The sequence below is a fragment of the Phoca vitulina genome, unplaced genomic scaffold (genome assembly GCF_004348235.1).
Source record: "Phoca vitulina isolate PV1807 unplaced genomic scaffold, GSC_HSeal_1.0 scaffold47, whole genome shotgun sequence".
In the NCBI taxonomy this organism is placed as follows: Eukaryota; Metazoa; Chordata; class Mammalia; order Carnivora; family Phocidae; genus Phoca; species Phoca vitulina.
Window position 1 is genome coordinate 9,632,082 of NW_022589750.1, and position 20,338 is coordinate 9,652,419.

Here is a 20,338-nt window from a genome sequence, read left to right on the forward strand (position 1 = left end):
TGGTTGAGAATACTGAGCCTGGTTTAATGAAGCAGTATTGTAGATTATTACTACGGAAAGGGTATCTGTTTCAGCCTCTTCATTTCACAGAGGAGAAAACTTACCTTGGAGCCAAGGCAAGAAATCCCAGACTCCCGCCTTTTGGTGTACCCCGCTGCCTCTGGATTGCAGGTCTAGCGGCTTTTCTGCTGCCATCCTTTACTTCCTCATAGGGTGTTCTCATACATAATGAGGTGATTTGAAACGTGTTTGAATTTTGAGTCCATTAAGGAATAAAACAGACCTTTGTGAAATATCTTAATTTGAGCCAGTCAAAACCCTTCAAAATTGGGGCATGACAGCATTTTTCATAAATTTCGTTTTCAGTAACTGAGAGACTGGGTAGTCTTATTTAATTTCTATTAAAAAAAAATTTCAAGCCCCAACCTTCTTAGATGCACGTATACTTCCAAATCACACAAACTTTTTGTCTGCTTCTGTTTCCAGAGAAAATGCCAAGGAAAAGGACAAGACGGAAGGTACAGCAGAAGAAACGGAGGAGAGAGAGCAGGCCACACCCCGGGGACGAAAGACTGCCAACAGTCAGGGCCGCAGAAAGGGCCGCATCACCCGGTCCATGACCAACGAAGCGGCGGCGGCCAGCGCTGCGGCCGCCGCGGCCACTGAGGAGCCCCCGCCGCCTCTGCCACCCCCACCAGAACCCAGTGAGTGCGCAAGATGGGAGCGAACAGGCCAGGATTTTGTGCGGGGTTCTCTTGCAGTGCCAGGGTAGAGCAGGAGGGTCCTCCGATATCGACGGCCTACAAATAATCTGGAAGGCTGCCCTTTACTTTTTTTTTTTGGTGTTGAGGTTTTATTGTAATCACCTGGTGCTCATCATGAGAAGTACACGCCTTAATCCCCATCACCCTTTTCACTCATATCTACACCTCCCTTTCCCGCCTGCCCTGCAGCTCCCCTCTGGTGAGCTTGTTTGTTCTCTATAGTTCAGAGTCTGTTTCTTGGTTTATTTCTCTCTCTCTTCCCCACCTCCCCTTTGCTTATTTGCTTTGTTTCTGAAATTCCATATATGAGTGAGATCATATGGTATTTCTCTTTCTCTGACTTACTGCACTCAGTATTATGCTCTCTGGCTCCATCCATGTCATTGCAAATGGCAAGATTTCCTTCCTTTTTAGTGGCTGAATAATATTCCATGGTGTATGTATGTGTATGTATGTGTATCCACACACCACATCTTCTTTATCCATTCATCAGTTAATAAACAGTTGGGCTGCTTCTATATCTTGGCTATTGTAAGTAATGCTCCTATAAACATAGGGATGCGTGTATCACTTTGAATTAGTGTTTTTGTATTCTTTGGGTAAATACCCAATAGTGTGATTGCTGGATCATACGGCAATTTTTGTTTTTTGTGTTTTTTTTTTAAGATTTTATTTATTCATTTGGGAGAGAGAGAGAGAGAGAGCACAAGCAGGGAGAGAGGCAGAGGGAGAGGGAGAAGCAGACCCCCAGCTGAGCTGGGAGACCAACATGGGGCTCAATCCCAGGACCCGGAGATCATGACCTGAGCTGAAGGTAGACACCCAACCATCTGAGCCACCCCGGCGCCCCGGGTGGCAGTTGTATTTTTAATTTTGAGGAACCTCCAGACTGTTTTCCACAGTGGCTGTACCAGTTTGCATACCCACCAACAGTACAAGAGGGCTCCTTTTTCTCCACATCCTTGCTAACACCTGTTGTTTTTTGTGCTGTTGATTTTAGCCATTCTGATAGGTGTGAGGTGATATTTCATTGTGGTTTTGATTTGCATTTCCCTGATGATGAGTGATGCTGAGCATCTTTTCTTGGGTCTTTTGGCCATCTGGATGTCTTTGGAGAAATGTCCGTTCACATCTTCTGCCCATTTTTTAATTGGATTATTTGTTCTGTGGGTGTTGAATTTTATAAATTCTTTATGTATTTTCGATACTAACCCTTTATCAGATACGTCATTTGGAAATATCTTCTCCCATTTCGTAGGTTGCCTTTTAGTTTTGTTGTTTCCTTTGCTGTGTAGAAGCTTTTTATTTTATTTTATTTTTTTATTTTTAAATTTTATTTAATTTTTGTTTTAGAGAGGGAGGGGTAGGGAAAGAGACAGAATCCCAACCAGGCTCCACACCCAGCGCAGAACCTGACGCGGGGCTCTGTCTCACGACCCTGAGATTATGACTGAGCCAAAGTCAAGAGCCGGACGCTTAACTGACTGAGCCACACAGGCCTCCCAGAAGCTTTTTATTTTGATGTAGTCCCAATAGTTGATTTTTGCTTTTGTTTCCCTTGCCTCAGGGGACCTATCTAGAAAAAAGTTGCTACAGCCAGCGTCAGAGAAATTACTGCCTGTGTTCTTTTCTAGGATTTTTATGGTTTCAGGTCTCACATTTAGGTCTTTAATCCATTTTGACTTTATTTTTGTGTACGGTGTAAGAAAGTGGCCAAGTTTCATTCTTTTGTATGTTGCTGTCTGGTTTTCCCAGCACCATTTGTTGAAGAGATTTTCTCCCATTAGGTATTCTTCCCTGCTTTATCAAAGATGAGTTGATGGTATAATTGTGGATTTGTTTCTGGGTTTTCTCTTCTGTTCCATTGATCTGTGTGTCTGTATTTGTGCCAGTACCATAGTGTTTTGATGACTACAACTTTGTAATATGACTTGAAGTCCAGAATTGTGATGCCTCCAGCTTTGCTTTTCTTTTTCAAGATTGCTTTGGTGATTCGGGGTCTTTTGTGGTTCCATACAAATTTTAGGACTATTTGTTCTAGTTCTATGAAAACTGCTATTGGCATTTTGATAGGGATTGCATTGAATGGGTGGATTGCTTTGGGTAGTGTAGACATTTTAACAATATTTGTTCTCCCAATCCACTAGCATGGAATGTCTCTCCATTTCTTTGTGTTGTCTTGAATTTCTTTTATCGGTGTTTTATAGTTTTCAGAGTACAGGCATTTCACCTCTTTGGGTAGGTTTATTCCTAGGTATCTTATTATTTTTGGTGCAATTGTAAATGGGATTGTATTCTTATTTTCTCTTTCTGCTGCTTCATTATTGGTGTGTAGAAATGCAACAGATTTTCTCACATTGATTTTGTATCCTGTGACTTCACTGAATTTGTTTATCAGTTCTAGCAGTCTTTTAGGTTTTCTGTATGTAGTAACAGGTCATCTGCAAGTAGTGAAAGTTTTACTTCTTCGTGGCCTTTACGTTTTTTAAACTTTAATATCAATGTCTTTTGAAAAAGATCTGCCCCAATCTTGCTATCTTAATATAGCTGTTTTTCTTTTTACTTAGTCGTAATCTTAGTGTGCATGCTTTTTCTGATGTTTTAACTTGACATATTATAAATATCATGTAGTCTAAGTGATCTTCATTTTTGCTTTTTGATGGCTGTGAAGTGTTGGCATCATGTTCCCTGAGGCCCGATTTCTTGAACCATTCCCTGTTGCTGAATGATTCGGCTGTCCCCTGCCCCCTCATCTTTAAACTAATAGAGATAGCACTGTAAAGAAAAAACAGATCTTGAGTCACGTAACATTTTCTTTCTGTTAAATTATTTTTTATAGGAATAAATTCTTGGGTCCAAGCATTTTTGTCTCCTTTACTAAGTACAGTCTCATTAGTTTATAAAGGGATCATGTTAATAATGCTTACCATCATTGGTTCAGTGGTACCAATTTTACCATAACATGAAGCATAAAGAAACCGGGTTCTGGGGATGGCAAGGAAGGATGCAAGGAAAAGAACTAGATAAACACATGGGGGCAGATCATGATGGACCTTGTTTGAGTTATATCCTGCTTTGCTTACAAAGTGGGAGCTCATAGGGGTTTTTAAATAGAGGAATGTTTGTACATAGATTGATGTTTTAGAAAGCTAACTAGTGACAGTTGTGGAGGTCAGGTTGGAGAGAGTAAGGGGCTGGAGGCAGAGGAACCAGCCAGACGGGTGTCACTATGCACGCAGTGGCCCAGGCAAGAAGGGGATGATTTGGGAGATTAGAACTGACACACATCATTGGATGTGAGTAGTATATGGGACGAAGGATTGAAAAATTGGTCTGAGGAGGCTGTTAATAATTTGAGTGACTGGATGGATGATGGTACTATTAATTGAGAAGGGGAATATGGCAGGAGCTCATTTCATGCCTGATAGTCTTACTTTCCTTTCTAATGTAGAAGGGAGAATGTGCAGTTTGTGATCCATCTGTGTTTACTAGGTGTCATAGGGCCTCCAGGAGTGAGGACGAGATGGGGGATTCAGAGAGCAGGAGAGAACTGTGCCTGGACAGGAAGGGGGACTGTTGTTTCTTCCTTTCACACTTCAGGAGAGGAGGGATGGGGCTCGAATAGTGGGAAGGCAGTGGGTGAGGTGGGACTTCATAGAAAATAAAACAAACATGTAGACGTGGGTGGAACTTCAAAGAACATTGAGAAAGATCCTAACGGAGAAGCCTTGACTATACCCCTTTAGTTGGTGGGGAGAGCCTGCCACCATCCTGTGTCCATAGTTTCCTTTGCCTAATGCTTCAGACAGGCTTTATGTCAGACAAGCAGGTCGGTGCCATCTCATCTGTGAATGAACTTAAGTTTTCTCTGCCTTACTGGGTTCTCTCTCTTTATTTCAGTTTCCACAGAGCCTGTAGAAACCTCTCGATGGACAGAAGAAGAAATGGAAGTCGCTAAAAAAGGTAAGTTATAGTTCTTTAGGTTCCTCAGGGTTAATAAGTCAGATGGAATGAATTTTTTTTAATTGAAAAAAGAAGAAAGTTCTTCTGCAATGGTAAATAGAATTTAGAGGTAGACTCGAGTTCTTTATGATGGGGTGGTGCCCTCTCAGGTAACCCTGCTGTGCCTTGCTTAAGAGGCCCAATTTTGAGGGATTTAAGATTCTCTGCACGGTTTTATTTTTTTTATTTTTATTTTTTTAAAGATTTTATTCATTTATTTGACAGAGAGAGAGAGTGCACAAGCAGGGGGAGTGGCAGGCAGAGGGAGAAGCAGGCACCCCACAGAGCAGAGGGAGCCCGATGCGGAACTCGATCCCAGGACCCTGGGACCATGACCTGAGCCAAAGGCAGTCGCTTAACCAACTGAGCCACCCAGGCGCCCTGCACAGTTTTATTTTGAATGTCATTTTGTTAGAGAGCAAGTGGACTATTCTCACTTTTCCAGCATCGCTGTGATTCAGTGTTTTGGAGGGTATTTTAATATAAAGAGTCTATATTTTCTGTTATTTAAAAGTTGGATTTAATAGGGTGGTACATATCTCCTCAGTTTGTATTTGTAAGGCATTTGGTTATAAACTAGTAAGAAACTGCACTGCGATTCAGAGGACAGGGCATGAACTTTGGAGCCGGACAAAGGTTTGAATTTTGTCTCTCCCACTCATTGCCTTGATCTTATTCTGGAACATTAGGAATCTTGTGTTTTTCTGTTGTTGCTTGTTAAGATAATGTAATTTGAAATGGAAGTAAAATTTCTAGTAGGATAAATAATTGGTTTATAAATGAACAATAGTTTGTGTTTTAAATAAAATAATTTTGAGAAAGATTAGCCAACTCTTTTTGGAGTTAAGTATTTACCTTATAGTTCTAAAGAGAAATTATTGTAAATAAGTTGACCTCTTAGTGACACATTTCAGATTTATTTTCTATTTAATAGGTAATAAGTGATACATTTAAGAGTTATATAAACCAACTTTACCAAAAATATAGCAGTTTAATGTGTTCTGTGCTCAAAATATTTTTATTTGATGTTTATTTGCCATGATTAGTAAATTCATGACTTGTCATGATTACATGTATAACTTTTTAGAAGATTCACATTTTTGGGCACCTGGGTGGCTCAGTTGTTAAGCGTCTGCCTTCGGCTCAGGTCGTGATCCCAGGCTCCTGGGATCGAGCCCCACATCTGGCTCCCTGCTCTGCAGGAAGCCTGTTTCTCTCTCTCCCACTCCTGCTTGTGTTCTCTCTCTCACTGTGTCTCTGTCAAATAAATAAATAAAATCTTTAAAAAAAAAAAAAAGATTCACATTTTTTAAAAAAGAAAAAAAAAGATTGACATTTATTCTCATCTGTTATCAGAATGTCATAGTGGAGTGAGTAGATACTAGCTACATCATAGAGCAATCTTTTTCAGGTAGACACACCTCCATAGGACTCTTCTCAGCTCTGTTCATGTATCAGAAGGATTTGGAAGTAATCTTCCAGTTGTCATTATTAAGGAAGCTACTTGTGTTAACCTTGAAAAACTCATGTTTTTCTATAAATTGTTAAATTTGTACTGGAAATTCCTGCTTGGATACGTCTATATAGCTCCCTGTGTACGTGTGTTTATACGCCCATATTCCTCGCACATAGGTGTGTGTGTGTACATACATTATTTAGTTGAAAAGTGTCAGGTTGCATAGATTTCTGTGATGCATTGTATTACCACAGGTTTGTTGTTGTTGCTGTTTTTAAAACTCGTTAATTTTTTTGAGGGCATTTCTTGATTGTGAATGGATTGAAGACATGCTGATTATAAATCTAGTCATATATATCTTTATTTTGTGTTAATTATAAGATTACCTTATTAACTTTATATTGATATACTGTTTCCAAAGACTTAGAGGTATCTAATCACTCAGTTTATAAGTGTTTGAGTTGTTACTGTGTGTCTGACATTGTCCTAGCTCTTTGGGAGATACATAACAAGGGTAAAGTTGAGCCCTTCCATTAATGAGCATGTTTTAAATTTGGGTGGCAAAATAGAGCTGTCAGTGAATTTTGTGTCAATACATATTTAAGTATGTATTAAAATATATCAATAAATAATTGAAATCACATTTTTAGTGTTAATGATTTTGAAGACTAATTAAGTTGATTTTATTTCTCTTGTTTGCTTTATCAGGTGATTGTTCAATTAATCTTTGGTCTGTTTTTCAAATATAGGTCTTGTAGAACATGGTCGTAACTGGGCAGCAATTGCCAAAATGGTGGGGACTAAAAGTGAAGCGCAATGCAAAAACTTCTATTTTAACTATAAAAGGCGACATAATCTTGATAACCTTTTGCAGCAGCATAAACAGAAAGTGAGTATATCAGCGGTAGTGAATATTTGCTTATTTATTTATTTATTTTTAACTGATTTAGTTTTTAACCAATAGTTATTTGCTTTGTTTTGTTTTTGAGCTTCAGATACTGGCTTTGAGAGAAAGTTTTTTGTATCCTGTATTTTTATTTATTACCTTTACCTGTGAGGGATGTGCTAGTTTCTCGGCACAAGTTGACTTTTTCTCTGATGACTGCCCAAGGAACAAAATTCCTGTTCGTAGTAATGGCAGTTCAGTACTTTTGAATTACCATAGATGGGATTTGAAAAATATAAACATTTTGGAGTTTGAATTGAAAAGTTTAGTTGGAGTTCTGTTGACCTTGTTGAATGAATCGATATGGCATATTAAAACCGTTTTCTCAGAAAGAAAGAGTCCCTGAGATAAATAGTAAAATCAGAAAGATAAATTATTGAAAATTCCTTAACGAGGAAGTTCCAATGCTCTCAAAGTCTACAGAGCTCTTTGAGGATTCCATGAGGCCAGAACTGTTTTTGTAAAAATACTAAGATGTAACTTACTTTTTCCACTGCGTTAGATTTGCGTGGATGGTGTCAAAGGAGTTGTGAGAGAAAATGCTTGTGCCTTAGCATGAATCATGGCAGGGCACCACTGTGCTAAATACTCAAGTGTATTCTTCATCTCCAGGCATTTGCAGTTTAACAACAAATATGCCAATTTCACTTGTCCTTGGCGAAGCAGTAAAAATTAGCTTTATTAAATCTTGACCCTTGAGTCCATGTGTGTGATGAAATGAGAAGTGTGCATAAAACCCTTCTGCTCCATACCAGAGTATGCTGGTTCTGTCGAGGGAAAGGACTTTTGCAATTGTTTGAGTTCCAAGCTGAACTAGCCTCCCTTTTTTTATGGAGTTTCAGTTTTAATTGGAAAAATGACAGAAAAACTATGGTTTTTCAGACTTGGATCCTTGGCAGACATTTTCTTGAAAATGAGTGAGACTGTCTTTCAAAGAAAGCAAGCAGAAGTATTTGTTGCCACTTTTAAACTTCAAGCTTTTAAGCAAAAATGGAAACTTTGTCTTCCTCACCATAAGCTTAATATCTTCCTAATACTCAAAGACTTTTCTGATGAGATCAGTGGCAGTAATAACTAATATGATATTTTGACATACAGTGAAATGTATGCAGATTTGAAAAATCTGTGTAACTCCATAATTTCCAGATGACCAATTTGTGATGTCACAGTGGATGTCATGTATGGATAAAAGATGTACAGAATATTTTTTATTTTATTTTATTTTGTTTTTAGACTTTATTTATTTGACAGAGAGAGAGAGAATGAGAGCAGGAACACAAGCAGGGGGAGTGGGAGAGGGAGAAGCAGGCTTCCCGTGGAGCAGGGGCTCGATGCGGGGCTTGATCCCAGGACCCTGGGATCATGACCTGAGCTGAAGGCAGATGCTTAACGACTGAGCCACCCAGGTGCCCCAAAAAACTACTTTTTTACTAAATTATCCATTTGTTTTGGAATGTAGTTATTTTGTGTTTTTTATGTTGACATGTAATGGGTTTATTGTTATTTTTAAATGAATTAATATTTTAAATATTTTTGCTTTAATTCAAATACAGTAAGTATCATTATATATATCTCATGAAAAGAACCTCCTTTGGGTCTTGAATACTTTTTAAGAGTGCTGTATCCTTAGACCAAAAAATTTTGAGACTCACTGAAGAATGATAGAATGGGTAATAAAAGGGTAGATATTTAAATTTGTTAGGGTTTGGACTTTTAATAAATATGAGTATATGAAGTATAATATTGACTGATTTTAAAAGTTATATACAAAAGACCTCTTAACGTTAAAAATGAAGATGTAAAGGTTAAAAATGTGTTGTAGAAACTAAAACAAAGGGAAGGAAGTAATAACAAAAGCTCTTCTGACAAGAGAGACTTGACTTCATCAAATACCACTTACAATGTTTGGGGACAAAAATCAAGTAAAGAATAAATCAGACATGTTTTTAAAAGATAAGTCAGGGGGCGCCTGGGTGGCTCAGTCGTTAAGCGTCTGCCTTCGGCTCAGGTCATGATCCCAGAGTCCTGGGATCGAGCCCCACGTCGGGCTCCCTGCTCAGCGGGAAGCCTGCTTCTCCCTCTCCCGCTCTCCCTGCTTGTGTTCCCTCTCTTGCTGTGTCTCTCTCTGTCAAATAAATAAATAAAATCTTTTAAAAAAATAAAATAAAATAAAAATAAATAAATAAAAGATAAGTCAGGGTTCTCCAGAGAAACAAAACCAACGGGTGTGTGTGTGTGTGTGTGTGTGTGTGTGTGTGTGGTGTGTGTGTGTGTGTGTGTGGTGTGTGTGTGTGTGTGTGTGTGGAGAGAGAGAATATGAGCGAGTGATTTATTTTGAGAAATTGGCTCCTGTGACTGTGGACACTTGCATCTGACGGTGCAGGATGGCAGGCTGGAGACTTAGGGAAGAGTTGCAGCTGGAGTCCAAAGGCGATCTGTTGGCAGACTCCCTTCTTGCTGGGGGCATGGGGGGTGGAGGGGGAGAGCAGGGAGCCGTCAGTCTTGGTTCTGTTAAGGCCATCAGTTGATTGGGTGAAGGCCCCCTCCCCCCTCCACATTCCGGAGGGTCATCTGCTTTGCTCAGAAGTCCACTGGTTGAATTGTTAATCTCATCTAAAAAACACCTGCAGAGAAACATCCAGGATAATGTTTGACCAAATGTCTGGGTGCTGTGGCCCAGCCAAGATGACACATCAAATTAACCATCACCAGTGTCTTTAAAACTTCTTGTTAGGGACAGCAGGCTTCCGGGTTTTGTTTTTGTTTTGTTTTGTTTTTTTGAGTGTTTTATCATTTTCAAAAAGGTTTCAAGAAAACATGACAAAATGTCTAATATCTATTAAAACGCAGTGCAAGATATATAGGTGTTACATTTCCATAGGTTTGAATTATTACATTAAATATTAGTGAGTACTATCATATAGTGAAGAAAATGCTTGGAGAAGTAGTAGATGATTACATGTGAACAGAGGAATGCCGCATGGTGGTGGTGAAACATTGTCTTTTGTATATTCATCAGTGGAAATACCAAACAGCATGGGTGGATATTGGCAAAGGAGGGATACAGCCTCGACACTGGAAAAATCCCTATATGAGCTATTATCTAACTCCTAAAAATTTTGCAGCCTTCATGCAGTCTTCCTAAAGCTTTTTAAAGAGTGTGGCCAGAGGATTCTCCCCTTGCATTCCTGTGAGGAACATAGTGATGAATTTTTTTTAGCCTCAGAATTACACCTAGTTCTATGACGGACACTGGGACGTGATTTTTTTTCCTCTTGACTTAGTTACTGCTTTAGGTTGCATCCTAACACATAATTTTAACAGTTGGGATAGCAATAATTTATTTTCCTCTGTGAGGAGTGTCCCCGGGAGAGGCCTGTAACTAAAGTCTGCTGAGTACAGGCTCGGTAAGAGGCGGAGAACAGAACAGATGCCAGGGCTGGGATCTTCAGGTCTACAAAGACAGGAGACCTTAAGTTTCATAGTTAGCAACATGAGATTAAAAATATAATAAATAGCTGATGTCTGACACTTAAATATATGCACATATGTTCTTACAGATCTCTGATCCCAGTAGAAGAATGAGCAGTTTTATGTAAACACATTATTTGTGAAAGGAAAAATCCTGTTAAAGGAAAAGGCAGTTTGTCCTCATTAATAGTAGAAGAAATTCAGTAACACCAATGATGGTTGGTGACAACAGTGATCAGTTGTTGCTTATGAAATCACATAATTCTTAATGTTAGGGAAGGGAGGTTATTGTAGCATTATTAGTGCAGAACATTAAAATTGACTGAATACCTTAAAATAGGAGAATTTTAAATATCTATTGGTACAGAGTGTTTTTATGGAATCATTAATTTAATAATTTTGAGGAATTTATAATGTAAAGGTATGTTCAGTTCATGATTAAGGTTAAAAAAAAGTAGGATAGGTAACTACATTGGGCAATCCTAGTTTTATTTACATGTACTATACATAAACATATGTATACGCATATAAAAGACTGAAAGGAAATGTATCAGTATAGTTAGAATCTCTAGCTGGTGCAGTTATGAACCATTATTGTTTTTTCTTAACAATTTTCTGTGTCCTCCACAGTCCAACGAATATCTTATTTTTAATAGAAAACAAATGCATGTTATTTTTATTAGAAAAATACATTATTTGGAGAGGAAGAATAGCAGGAGTTTTGTGATTTTTGGCTCTTTGTACATGTATGGTGACAAATAGTTTGAAAAATGGTCCCAATGTAACTTTTGATCAGTTTGATGAGAGCAGTCCATCCACACAAAAGGCCAGTTAGTGGTTCCCTAGAGGCAACCGAATATTCACCAGAACAGTTGTCAGACAGGCAGCCTTCTTGTTTAATATGTGTGTATCAGTGTTCTGTGTTACTTCAGATATGAGAATGTTCCTTTGTTTTCTTTTAGCTATTTAAATCATAATTTAATTCAACACTCTTTTACTCCTTTAGACTTCACGAAAGCCCCGTGAAGAGCGAGACGTGTCCCAGTGTGAAAGTGTAGCTTCCACTGTTTCTGCTCAGGAGGATGAAGATATTGAAGCTTCTAATGAAGAAGAAAATCCAGAAGACAGTGAAGGTATCTTAAAATCTTAAATTTAGTTGTGACTTCCACTAGTTCAAATATGTAATTACTAGCTTAGTCATTTTATTTAAGAATTGCTTCATTAAGGAAACAGTACATTCACTGTTTTCATAGAGACCTTAAACTTGAGCACAATGTACTTATTCATTCAGTCAACAAATACGTATGTAGCACCTGTGATGGTCCAGTTGGTACGACTAGAAGATCTTTAAAATGGCAGTTCAGGGGCACCTGGGTGGCTCGGTCAGTTAAGCGGCTGACTCTTGATTTCGGCTCAGATCATGATCTCAGGGTTGTGAGATCGAGCCCCACGTCGAGCCCTGCACTGAGCATGGAGCCTGCTTAAGATTCTCTCTTTCCTTCTGCCCTCCCCCCCCCCCAATGCTCGCTCACTCTCAAATAAATAAAATTTTAAAATCAAAAAAAATGGCAGTCCGGCATCAGCAAGCTGTCTGCATCAGTATCACTGCCACCGTTATGTGTCCAGTTGGTATCATTGATTACACTTCTCTCTTTATTGCAGTGAGTTTGATTTATTTCAGTTTTTATAGTGACTTACACATGTCACATTTATGTTTTCATACAAAAAGAATTAATGACGCTAGAAGCTCGGTAGAAAAGAATGTCAACCCAAGAAACTTAAGAACAGAAATAAAATCCTTTTTGTCACTTGAACAAATTAATGACCATTTTCCGAAAAAGTAAATATTTTCTTGAGTTTTTGCTAATTAAAAGTTCCTAATTTATTTCAATCGAATTACTATTAAAGTTTCTGTAGATTTCTTTTGTGAATTGACTGCTTATGAAGTGGGAATTTTCAGTGATTTTAGTAGCTCTTTATATATAATATCTTACACATGTTCATGCTTTGTATACACATATTTTCTCCATCTCACTCACTTTTTATTTTTAAATTACCAGAGTTTAAATTTTGTATGTAATTAGAGCTGCTTAAGTACATTCCTTTGAAGGCGCTCATATTTTAAGCTTAGGAAGTTCTGTATCTTCCAGGAGTTTCAGAAATATTAGATTTCGTTTTATTTTTTTCTGCAAGTTGTTGTTGGCTTTGAAACTTAAATTTTGTTTTGAATGGGTTTTGGTTTTGAACATTAAGTAGCTTTTTTTCTGTGAGGTTTTGTGGAAAATGAGGCCCATGTGGCAGGAATGAAGAGAATACTGGAGCAGAAGAGTTTTGGTAAGACTCGGCTTTTAAAAAGCTCCCTCTGGTGTTGTTGAGACTGGTCTGAGGTGGAAGATAGGAAGAGTTGCTTCTGGACTACAGGGGCAGTCGAGCAATTGAACACAAGTGGATGGACTCAAGGGATATTTTTAGAGAGAAAATCAATGATATTTATCCGTGTAGGATATGGGGATAAATGAGAGGAGAATTAAAAGATTACTCCTTAAAAGGTTTCTGGTTTAATTAGACAGTAAACACTAGAAAAGAACCTGATTTGGATGTGTTGAGTCCACAGACTTAGTCTAGTGCAGGAAATACTGAATTTGTGATTCCTTTGAAATATCTAGGTAAAGATATCAAAGATTAAAACGGTATTTATAAAGTGAAACCAGGGATGTGGGGAAAGACCAGGGTTACAGTGTTAAATTAAAAGTCCATGTAATGTTACTCTAGAATTTTCCTGTCTAGTGTGTGGTACTCACTAGATACATGTGGCTATTGAGCTCCTGAAATGTGGCTAGTCCAAATTGAGATGGGCTGAACATGTAAAATGTAATCAGATTTTGAAGACTTAATACCAAAAAAGGTAAAAATGTTATTACTAGTTTTCTATATTACTATATTTCCACATGATTACATGTTAAAAAGATAGTATTTCAGACCTACTGGGTGAAATAAAATATGTTGTTAATTTATCTCTTTTTACTTTTTTAATGTGGCCACCGGAAAAATTAAAATTTTAAGCAGATGTAACTCATATTATGTTCCTGTTGGATGGTGCTGTTCTAGACTGTCAGGCTTCCTGGGTCAAAGGAGAAGCACAGCCACAGGCTGGTAGAAATAATCCAAATACCATTTATGGGAATGGTTTCTTGTTTAGTTTGGTTTTCATCTGTCTTCATTTTTCAAATTTCATATAAATTTTATTTACTTATTTATTTATATTTATTTATTTAAAAAAATATTTTTAAGAGTTCTTAGTTACTCAGTTACTCTCTACGAGAACCCAGTGTGGGGCTCGAACTCACACGACCCCGAGATGAAGAGTCGTACACGCCACCGACTGAGCCAGCCAGGCGCCCCTCATATAAATTATTTTTAGATATTAAAAGCTTTTACGCTTTCCATTTCAGAAGGTGAGGACCATTTGACCTCTCCCTTTCATGCTCTGGGAACAAACACTCTAGCTTCCCAGTGGCCATAAGACTTCACTGAGGCCATCCAAGGAGTATCATTCATCCCAAACAACTACTTTCAAGCATGGCTTCTGTCACCACCGGAAACATGTTCATTATCAGATTTTTATGCCGTATCATTATCTTTAAGGTGCTGAAAATAGTTCTGATACAGAAAGTGCTCCTTCTCCTTCACCAGTTGAAGCTGTCAAGCCCAGCGAAGACAGCACTGACAATGCGACTTCTCGAGGAAACACCGCGCCTGGCGCTGAGCTTGAACCCAGCACAGAACCTGTACCCTGTGCGTCTCCCTCCTCAGCAGTGCAAAGTGCAAAACCAGTTGAAAGTGAAAGTGTGGAGACGCAGGCGAACGACAGCATCACGGTGGAGGCAGAGCCAATGGACGTCGAACGGCAGGAGCATGGTGCTGAAGTGACTTCTGTTCTTGACCTCCCCACGGCTGCCAAATCAGACTCTGTAGACGTTGAGATGGGGGCGCTGGAAACCAATCCATCCAGAGTCGAAGGTGATACCAAAGAAGGAGACCTGGAGAGAGCCAGCACGAAGACAGAGCCTAGAGATGAGGACATGGTGGTGGCCCAGCAGATAGGCGCCCAGAGGCCCGAGCCCCAGTCGGACAATGACTCTAGCGCCACCTGCAGTGCAGACGAAGACGTGGACGGAGAGCCCGAGAGGCAGAGGTGAGACTCGCTCCTGCGATCCTCTCCTGTTCTTTGCTCTGTTGGAGGCTGACTGAGTCACAGGACGGTGCTGGCTGCAGGGATTATTCCTGTACGAATATCGGCAGCTTAGAGGTAGTCCGCATGCTTTTAATATTGGGTTATGATGCTGTTCATCTGTTTCAGTAACCAAGAACAGTTGTGTGATCATGAGTTTCCAATGAGAAAGATAATAATGTTTTTCTACACTGCTTGTTACATGCATTCTGTGTGTAGCTAAGAAGGGGATTTCATCTAACAAAACTTGTGTTATGAGCCACGGACGGCTGCCGTTCCTGGTGTTGGAAGCGGTAGGATGTGGTGGTGCAGGCAGAGGCAAGGGGCATTGGCTTGTTTGCTCCAAGACCACACGGCTTCAAAGCAGGGCCTGCTGTACCTGTGTATTAGATGACGGGAAAGGTTGACGGGAGAGACATGTTAAGTGTTCTGAAAATATTTGAGAAAGCATAATTTAAATACAAGATAGTGGTAATTATCATGATCACTTTGTATATCAGTTAAAAGTTTAGGTGATTCATATTTGTAATTTCAAATATATATAATACAGATTAATACAGAACTACTTTTAGTCATTAAATTAATAATATAAAAATCTATCCTATCTTCATGGTTTTCATAAAAATTACGGTAAAGATTACAGTAAAATTACAGGAATAGATACTGCTTTATTTAATATATGTACTTGCCTTGGGATTTCCTTTTCCTTGAAAGAAACAGAATCACCTAGAATCACAGTAGAACATTTGATTGGCACACATTCTAGAAATGAATTTGACTAAAACATCATTTAATCAGAAACCCAATTCAACTCTTTTTTCTTTTTCTCCAACTGCCCATTTTTTAATAAGAAAGAGGCTAATAAGCCACTCAGCAGAGAGCCAAATTCTGTTCATCTAAGATGAGGATTATCTGTGTTTTCCACTATTAGTTTTGGTAACTATATTTACAAGTGAAGGAAAAATTAGGATGGTAGTAATCTTAAAGGAGGAACATCCTAAGAGCTGAACATGATAGTAGTCTTGAAATTCAGAAATTCCTTGTAAATATATGGTGACCTTCGAATAACACTCTACTTCAGTTCCAAACTATCAAAATAACACTTCCAATTTTCTGCAACTTTAATATCGTCTTTATTCTTCATGTTAAGTGTTACTTTCTTTTATACATTCTAATTTTCTTATCAGTTTGTACTTTTTAAAATGTTCATCTGCCCCCAATAACATTGGAAAGTCTGATACAGCCTGAAAGGTACGGCACTAGCGTATGATCTCCCCAGTTCACATATTGGGTGTCGTAAGCTCCAGCGTACATACTGAAACTGAGTGAAGCAGGCGGAGCGTGGGGTGGCGGGGGCTGTGGGGGACAGAGCAGCACGTGTGTTGGAAAGGGCAGCTGCTAAAAGTTCAGCATGTGGTTTCCACGTGGGCATGCTGCTTCTGTGTGGCTCTTTCTTTCCACTCTTGATGAGAAACCAGGAGTCTGGAATTTGGGGTGAAATTCTCAATTTTAGTATGGTAGTGGGCAGATGTTTGAAAAAATACCCTATGATCCTGGCAAAACATCCTGTAACAGGTAACTAGTTTGTAATCTATGTTAGTGGTAGACTAGGACCTAATATTATAATGGAATATATTCGGACTGGATGGTTAGATGCAGATGATTAAACTCAGATAAATTTCAACCTATAAATCAATATTAGGTTTCTTTACTTAGAAAATTAGCATTATAGATTCCCCTTTTCCTTACTGTTCAAATATCTTCTAAGGTTGTGTTGTGTGTGTGTACATACATATTGACTTAGAAGGAATTATGATTAGGGGTGCCTGGGTGGCACAGTTGGTTAAGCAACGGACTCTTGGTTTTGGCTCATGAAGTGATCCCAGGGTCGTGTGATCAGGCCCCATGTTGGGTCCTGCACCCAGCACAGTCAGCTTGAGATTTTCTCTCCCCCTCCCTCTGCCCCTCCCCCTGCATGCACTCTCTCTCTCTAAAATAAATAAATCTTAAAAAAAAAAAAAAGGAATTATGATTGTACATTTAAAGTCTTAAATAAGAATATATTAATTTATCTTTTTTTTATTGCCAATTGCAGAATGTTTCCTATGGACTCAAAGCCTTCATTGTTGAACCCCCCTGGATCTATACTGGTCTCATCCCCAATAAAACCAAATCCACTGGACCTGCCACAGCTTCAGCACAGAGCTGCTGTTATCCCGCCAATGGTAAGTTTTCAAAGTGAGTAAGAGAAGTAAAGTTGAGAAAGACCTTTAGAGACATTTCTTCTCTTCTTTAATCAGTACTTGATTTTTTAAAAAAATTATGGTAAAAAACACACAACATAAAATTTATCATCTTAACTGTTTTTAAGTGTATGGTTCAGTAGCATTAAATATATTCATGTTGTTGTGAAATAGATCTCCAGAACTTTTTCATCTTGCAAAAGTGAAACTCTCTTCCCATTAAACCGTAACTCTCTCTTTCCCCTCCCCCAGCTCCTGACAACCACCATTCTACTTTCTGTCTCTCTGAATTTGGCTAAATACCTCATATAAGTGGAATCATACGGTATTTGTCTTTTTGTGACTGGCATGTTTCACTCAGCATAAAGTCCTCAAGGTGCATCCAGGTTGTAGTCATAATCTCCTTCCTTTCTAAGACTGAGAATATCCCATTGTATGTATATACCACATTTTGTTTAGCCATTCTGTCGCTCTGTCTGCTTTTTCAAATGGATTCATTGTGATGGTTGGTTGAAATGGTGATTTCCATTTCGGAAAGAAAAAACACCAAAGGAGTGTAATCCTCTAGCCCTAAATATTCGTAAGCTTTGTTTTTGTTTTGTTTTGTTTTCCTGGAAGACAGTAGTAGAATAAATATATAACTAGGTTTTAAATATTTAGAATGAATTCTAGAGATTATGGCTAACTTCAGGATACAATTCCAAATCTAGTTTTATTTACATTTTACTTCAGTAATCTCTGCAAGTTTGACTCTCTTTTGACACTGAATTCCAAACTAGGTTATTGCTCCTTTACTTAGTAATGTTTTAGCTGTTGCTTTACTTCAGGGGATAAAAATTTGTTCTGTCTCACATGATAATTGATAAAAGTTAAGTGTGAGCTTATGATGGACTCACACACAAAAAATCATTAAACATTTGTTCGTTCATTGATTTACTCAAATGGACTTCTGTTGAGTACCCAGTTCAAGACAACATTGTTAATGCTGTATGGAATATTTATATATCATAATCTCTGACTTCAAGAAACATAGAGATTGCTCTTGATAAAAAGACAGAAAAAAACTTAAAATGAATTATAAAAATGTGATGCTCTGTTAAGTTAAAAAATGTAGTATGGTCATTTCAGAGGAAGGAGAGCTTCCTTCTTAATAAGACAACTAAAGAAGACTCCACATAGGAAATAATATTTTTTGGACCAAAACAGTTCATTTGGCTTTATGGCAACAGGAGGAAGTACCATGTTTACATAAAAGCCAAAGCACGAGGGCAAGAAAACTATGTGTATGTTTTGGGCTCAGTGAAAAATTCTACTTACAGTAGCGGAAAAGAACTATGGAAGTCTTTATTTAGATAATAGGTTCTGAAAAACTCAGATCTCTACTCTTTCCCAAAATTTTTTGTATTCATGAAGTAATGGACTGTGTTAGGGGCTGTTTATTTAGTATTGAACCAAATAGGTTGGGTTCTTTCCTTCCTGAGTGAGAGAGACAGAAAATAAACAGAAAAACCAGCCATATTATTGTGAATTGTGCTATTGTAAGCGCTCTGTACCCTGAAAGAAAGAAACAGGGCTGCTGTAAGGAGGAAAATGAGAAGGGACGGTTAGGGATGGCCTGTCTGAAGACGGAACATTTAACACCCATCCTGTTGTGTGAGTTGGTTGTGGGAGGTAAGGCGGATCAGTCGAGGATGTCTGCCAGGTTTCTGGCTTAAGCTGTTAAGGTTCCGTTTCCTAAGAGGGAGGTCACTGAAGGAGAAGCACTGAATGTAGGAAATGAAGAGTTCCTGTTAAATCCAAGTTTTGAGGTGCTTTGAGATGCCCAAGTGGAGTTGTTAAGCAGCCATTCTGTGAGTATGGGACTTGGAGCAAACGTCTTAGAAATAGAAATTGAAGAATCATTAACATATAGATGACATTTAAATGCACAGAAGTGGGTGTGATTATCTAGAGAGAACCTAGAGAGGAGGGCTAGGAGCCAGGGCTGAGCCACCAGGGGTTTGACCGTCTGGAAGTTAAAAGCAGACAGCAGTGTTTTAGTTTCCGATTTTGATCTCTCTTATGTGATTTATATTGTGTTCAGTTCTGAAAGTAAATGTTCAGCACTTTAAGCCTTTTATACTTGAAGAGTACTTTGATCAAAAAGTGGCAAAATCACATCAACCAGTACGTTACAGAAATAAGCATTATTTGTAACAGAGGGTCGTTGTTATGTTGGTCATTGGCGTATTTAGATTTTTTTCTTCCTGTAGGTTTCCTGTACCCCATGTAATATACCGATTGGAACCCCAGTGAGCGGGTATGCCCTCTACCAGCGACACATTAAAGCAATGCATGAGTCCGCACTCCTTGAAGAACAGCGGCAGCGGCAAGAACAGATAGATCTGGAATGCAGAAGTTCTACAAGTCCCTGTGGCACGGCCAAGAGTCCAAACAGAGAGTGGGAAGGTAGGCAGAGCTGTCACCGCAAAGAACTTCTCTGACGGGAAACAGAACTATACTCCAAAGTAGTGTCCTTTGTGCTTTGTAGTTTATTTGCATGTCAAGTGATTAATTCCTCTTGTCCCCAACACAAAATTCCTTTAAACTGACCTCAGTTAAACTTTTGAGGAATGTTACTATTATTGACTACTGACAGGCGGCAGTAACATTTGTAATGGTTTTTGTTAATACGAGTTTTCTGATATTTATCTCTGCTGGAAGACTGTAAAAGCCATGCTTTCTGCTCCATTCATCAGACTTTTCAGAGTGAGAATTGTTATCCTGTCCTCCAAGCAAATCACATGTAACAACAGGGTAATACTCATTCTCTGATATGATGGGAGACGACTCGGTGTATAGCGTCAGTCGTAGCCTGACGCGGCCCTCGCCCCAGTCTTCACCACTTGTGTGGCCAGGGACAAGTCCCGTAACTTTTCTGACTTTAGTTCTCTCATCTGTAAATTGCAAGTTATAGATCGATCCATCCATCTATCTATCTGTCTGTCTGTATTTCTTTCTTACTGAGATCGCAACCCATAAGAAAGAATCAGCATTCAGTATCATTTTGTAACACATGGCTCAGCGTTATTCTTTACATAATATTATATGTAATACAGATACAATTTATAATAATAATTAGTGTACCAGTATGTACATAGTATAATAGATACCACAAAGGTGCTGTTATCATTGTTATTTCACTGTTGTTATTTCAAGTGACAAATTCGAGTTGTATGTGCTTTT

General features: G+C 38.6%; 1 protein-coding gene across 12 annotated transcripts in view; it reads left to right on the top strand.

The window, feature by feature from the left end:
• Nucleotides 1–20,338, top strand: part of NCOR1 (nuclear receptor corepressor 1) — a 156,918-nt gene that overhangs the window by 89,810 nt on the left and 46,770 nt on the right. For 10 of the 12 annotated variants that reach the window (XM_032431780.1, XM_032431779.1, XM_032431789.1 and 7 more), the window contains 7 exons: nt 487–704; nt 4,665–4,727; nt 6,972–7,111; nt 11,646–11,772; nt 14,285–14,834; nt 16,966–17,095; nt 19,366–19,561. In XM_032431780.1, the coding sequence (XP_032287671.1) occupies nt 487–704; nt 4,665–4,727; nt 6,972–7,111; nt 11,646–11,772; nt 14,285–14,834; nt 16,966–17,095; nt 19,366–19,561 (1,424 nt within the window). The remainder of the gene's footprint in view (nt 1–486; nt 705–4,664; nt 4,728–6,971; nt 7,112–11,645; nt 11,773–14,284; nt 14,835–16,965; nt 17,096–19,365; nt 19,562–20,338) is intronic. The other 2 variants (XM_032431787.1, XM_032431788.1) reach the window with 1 other exon arrangement.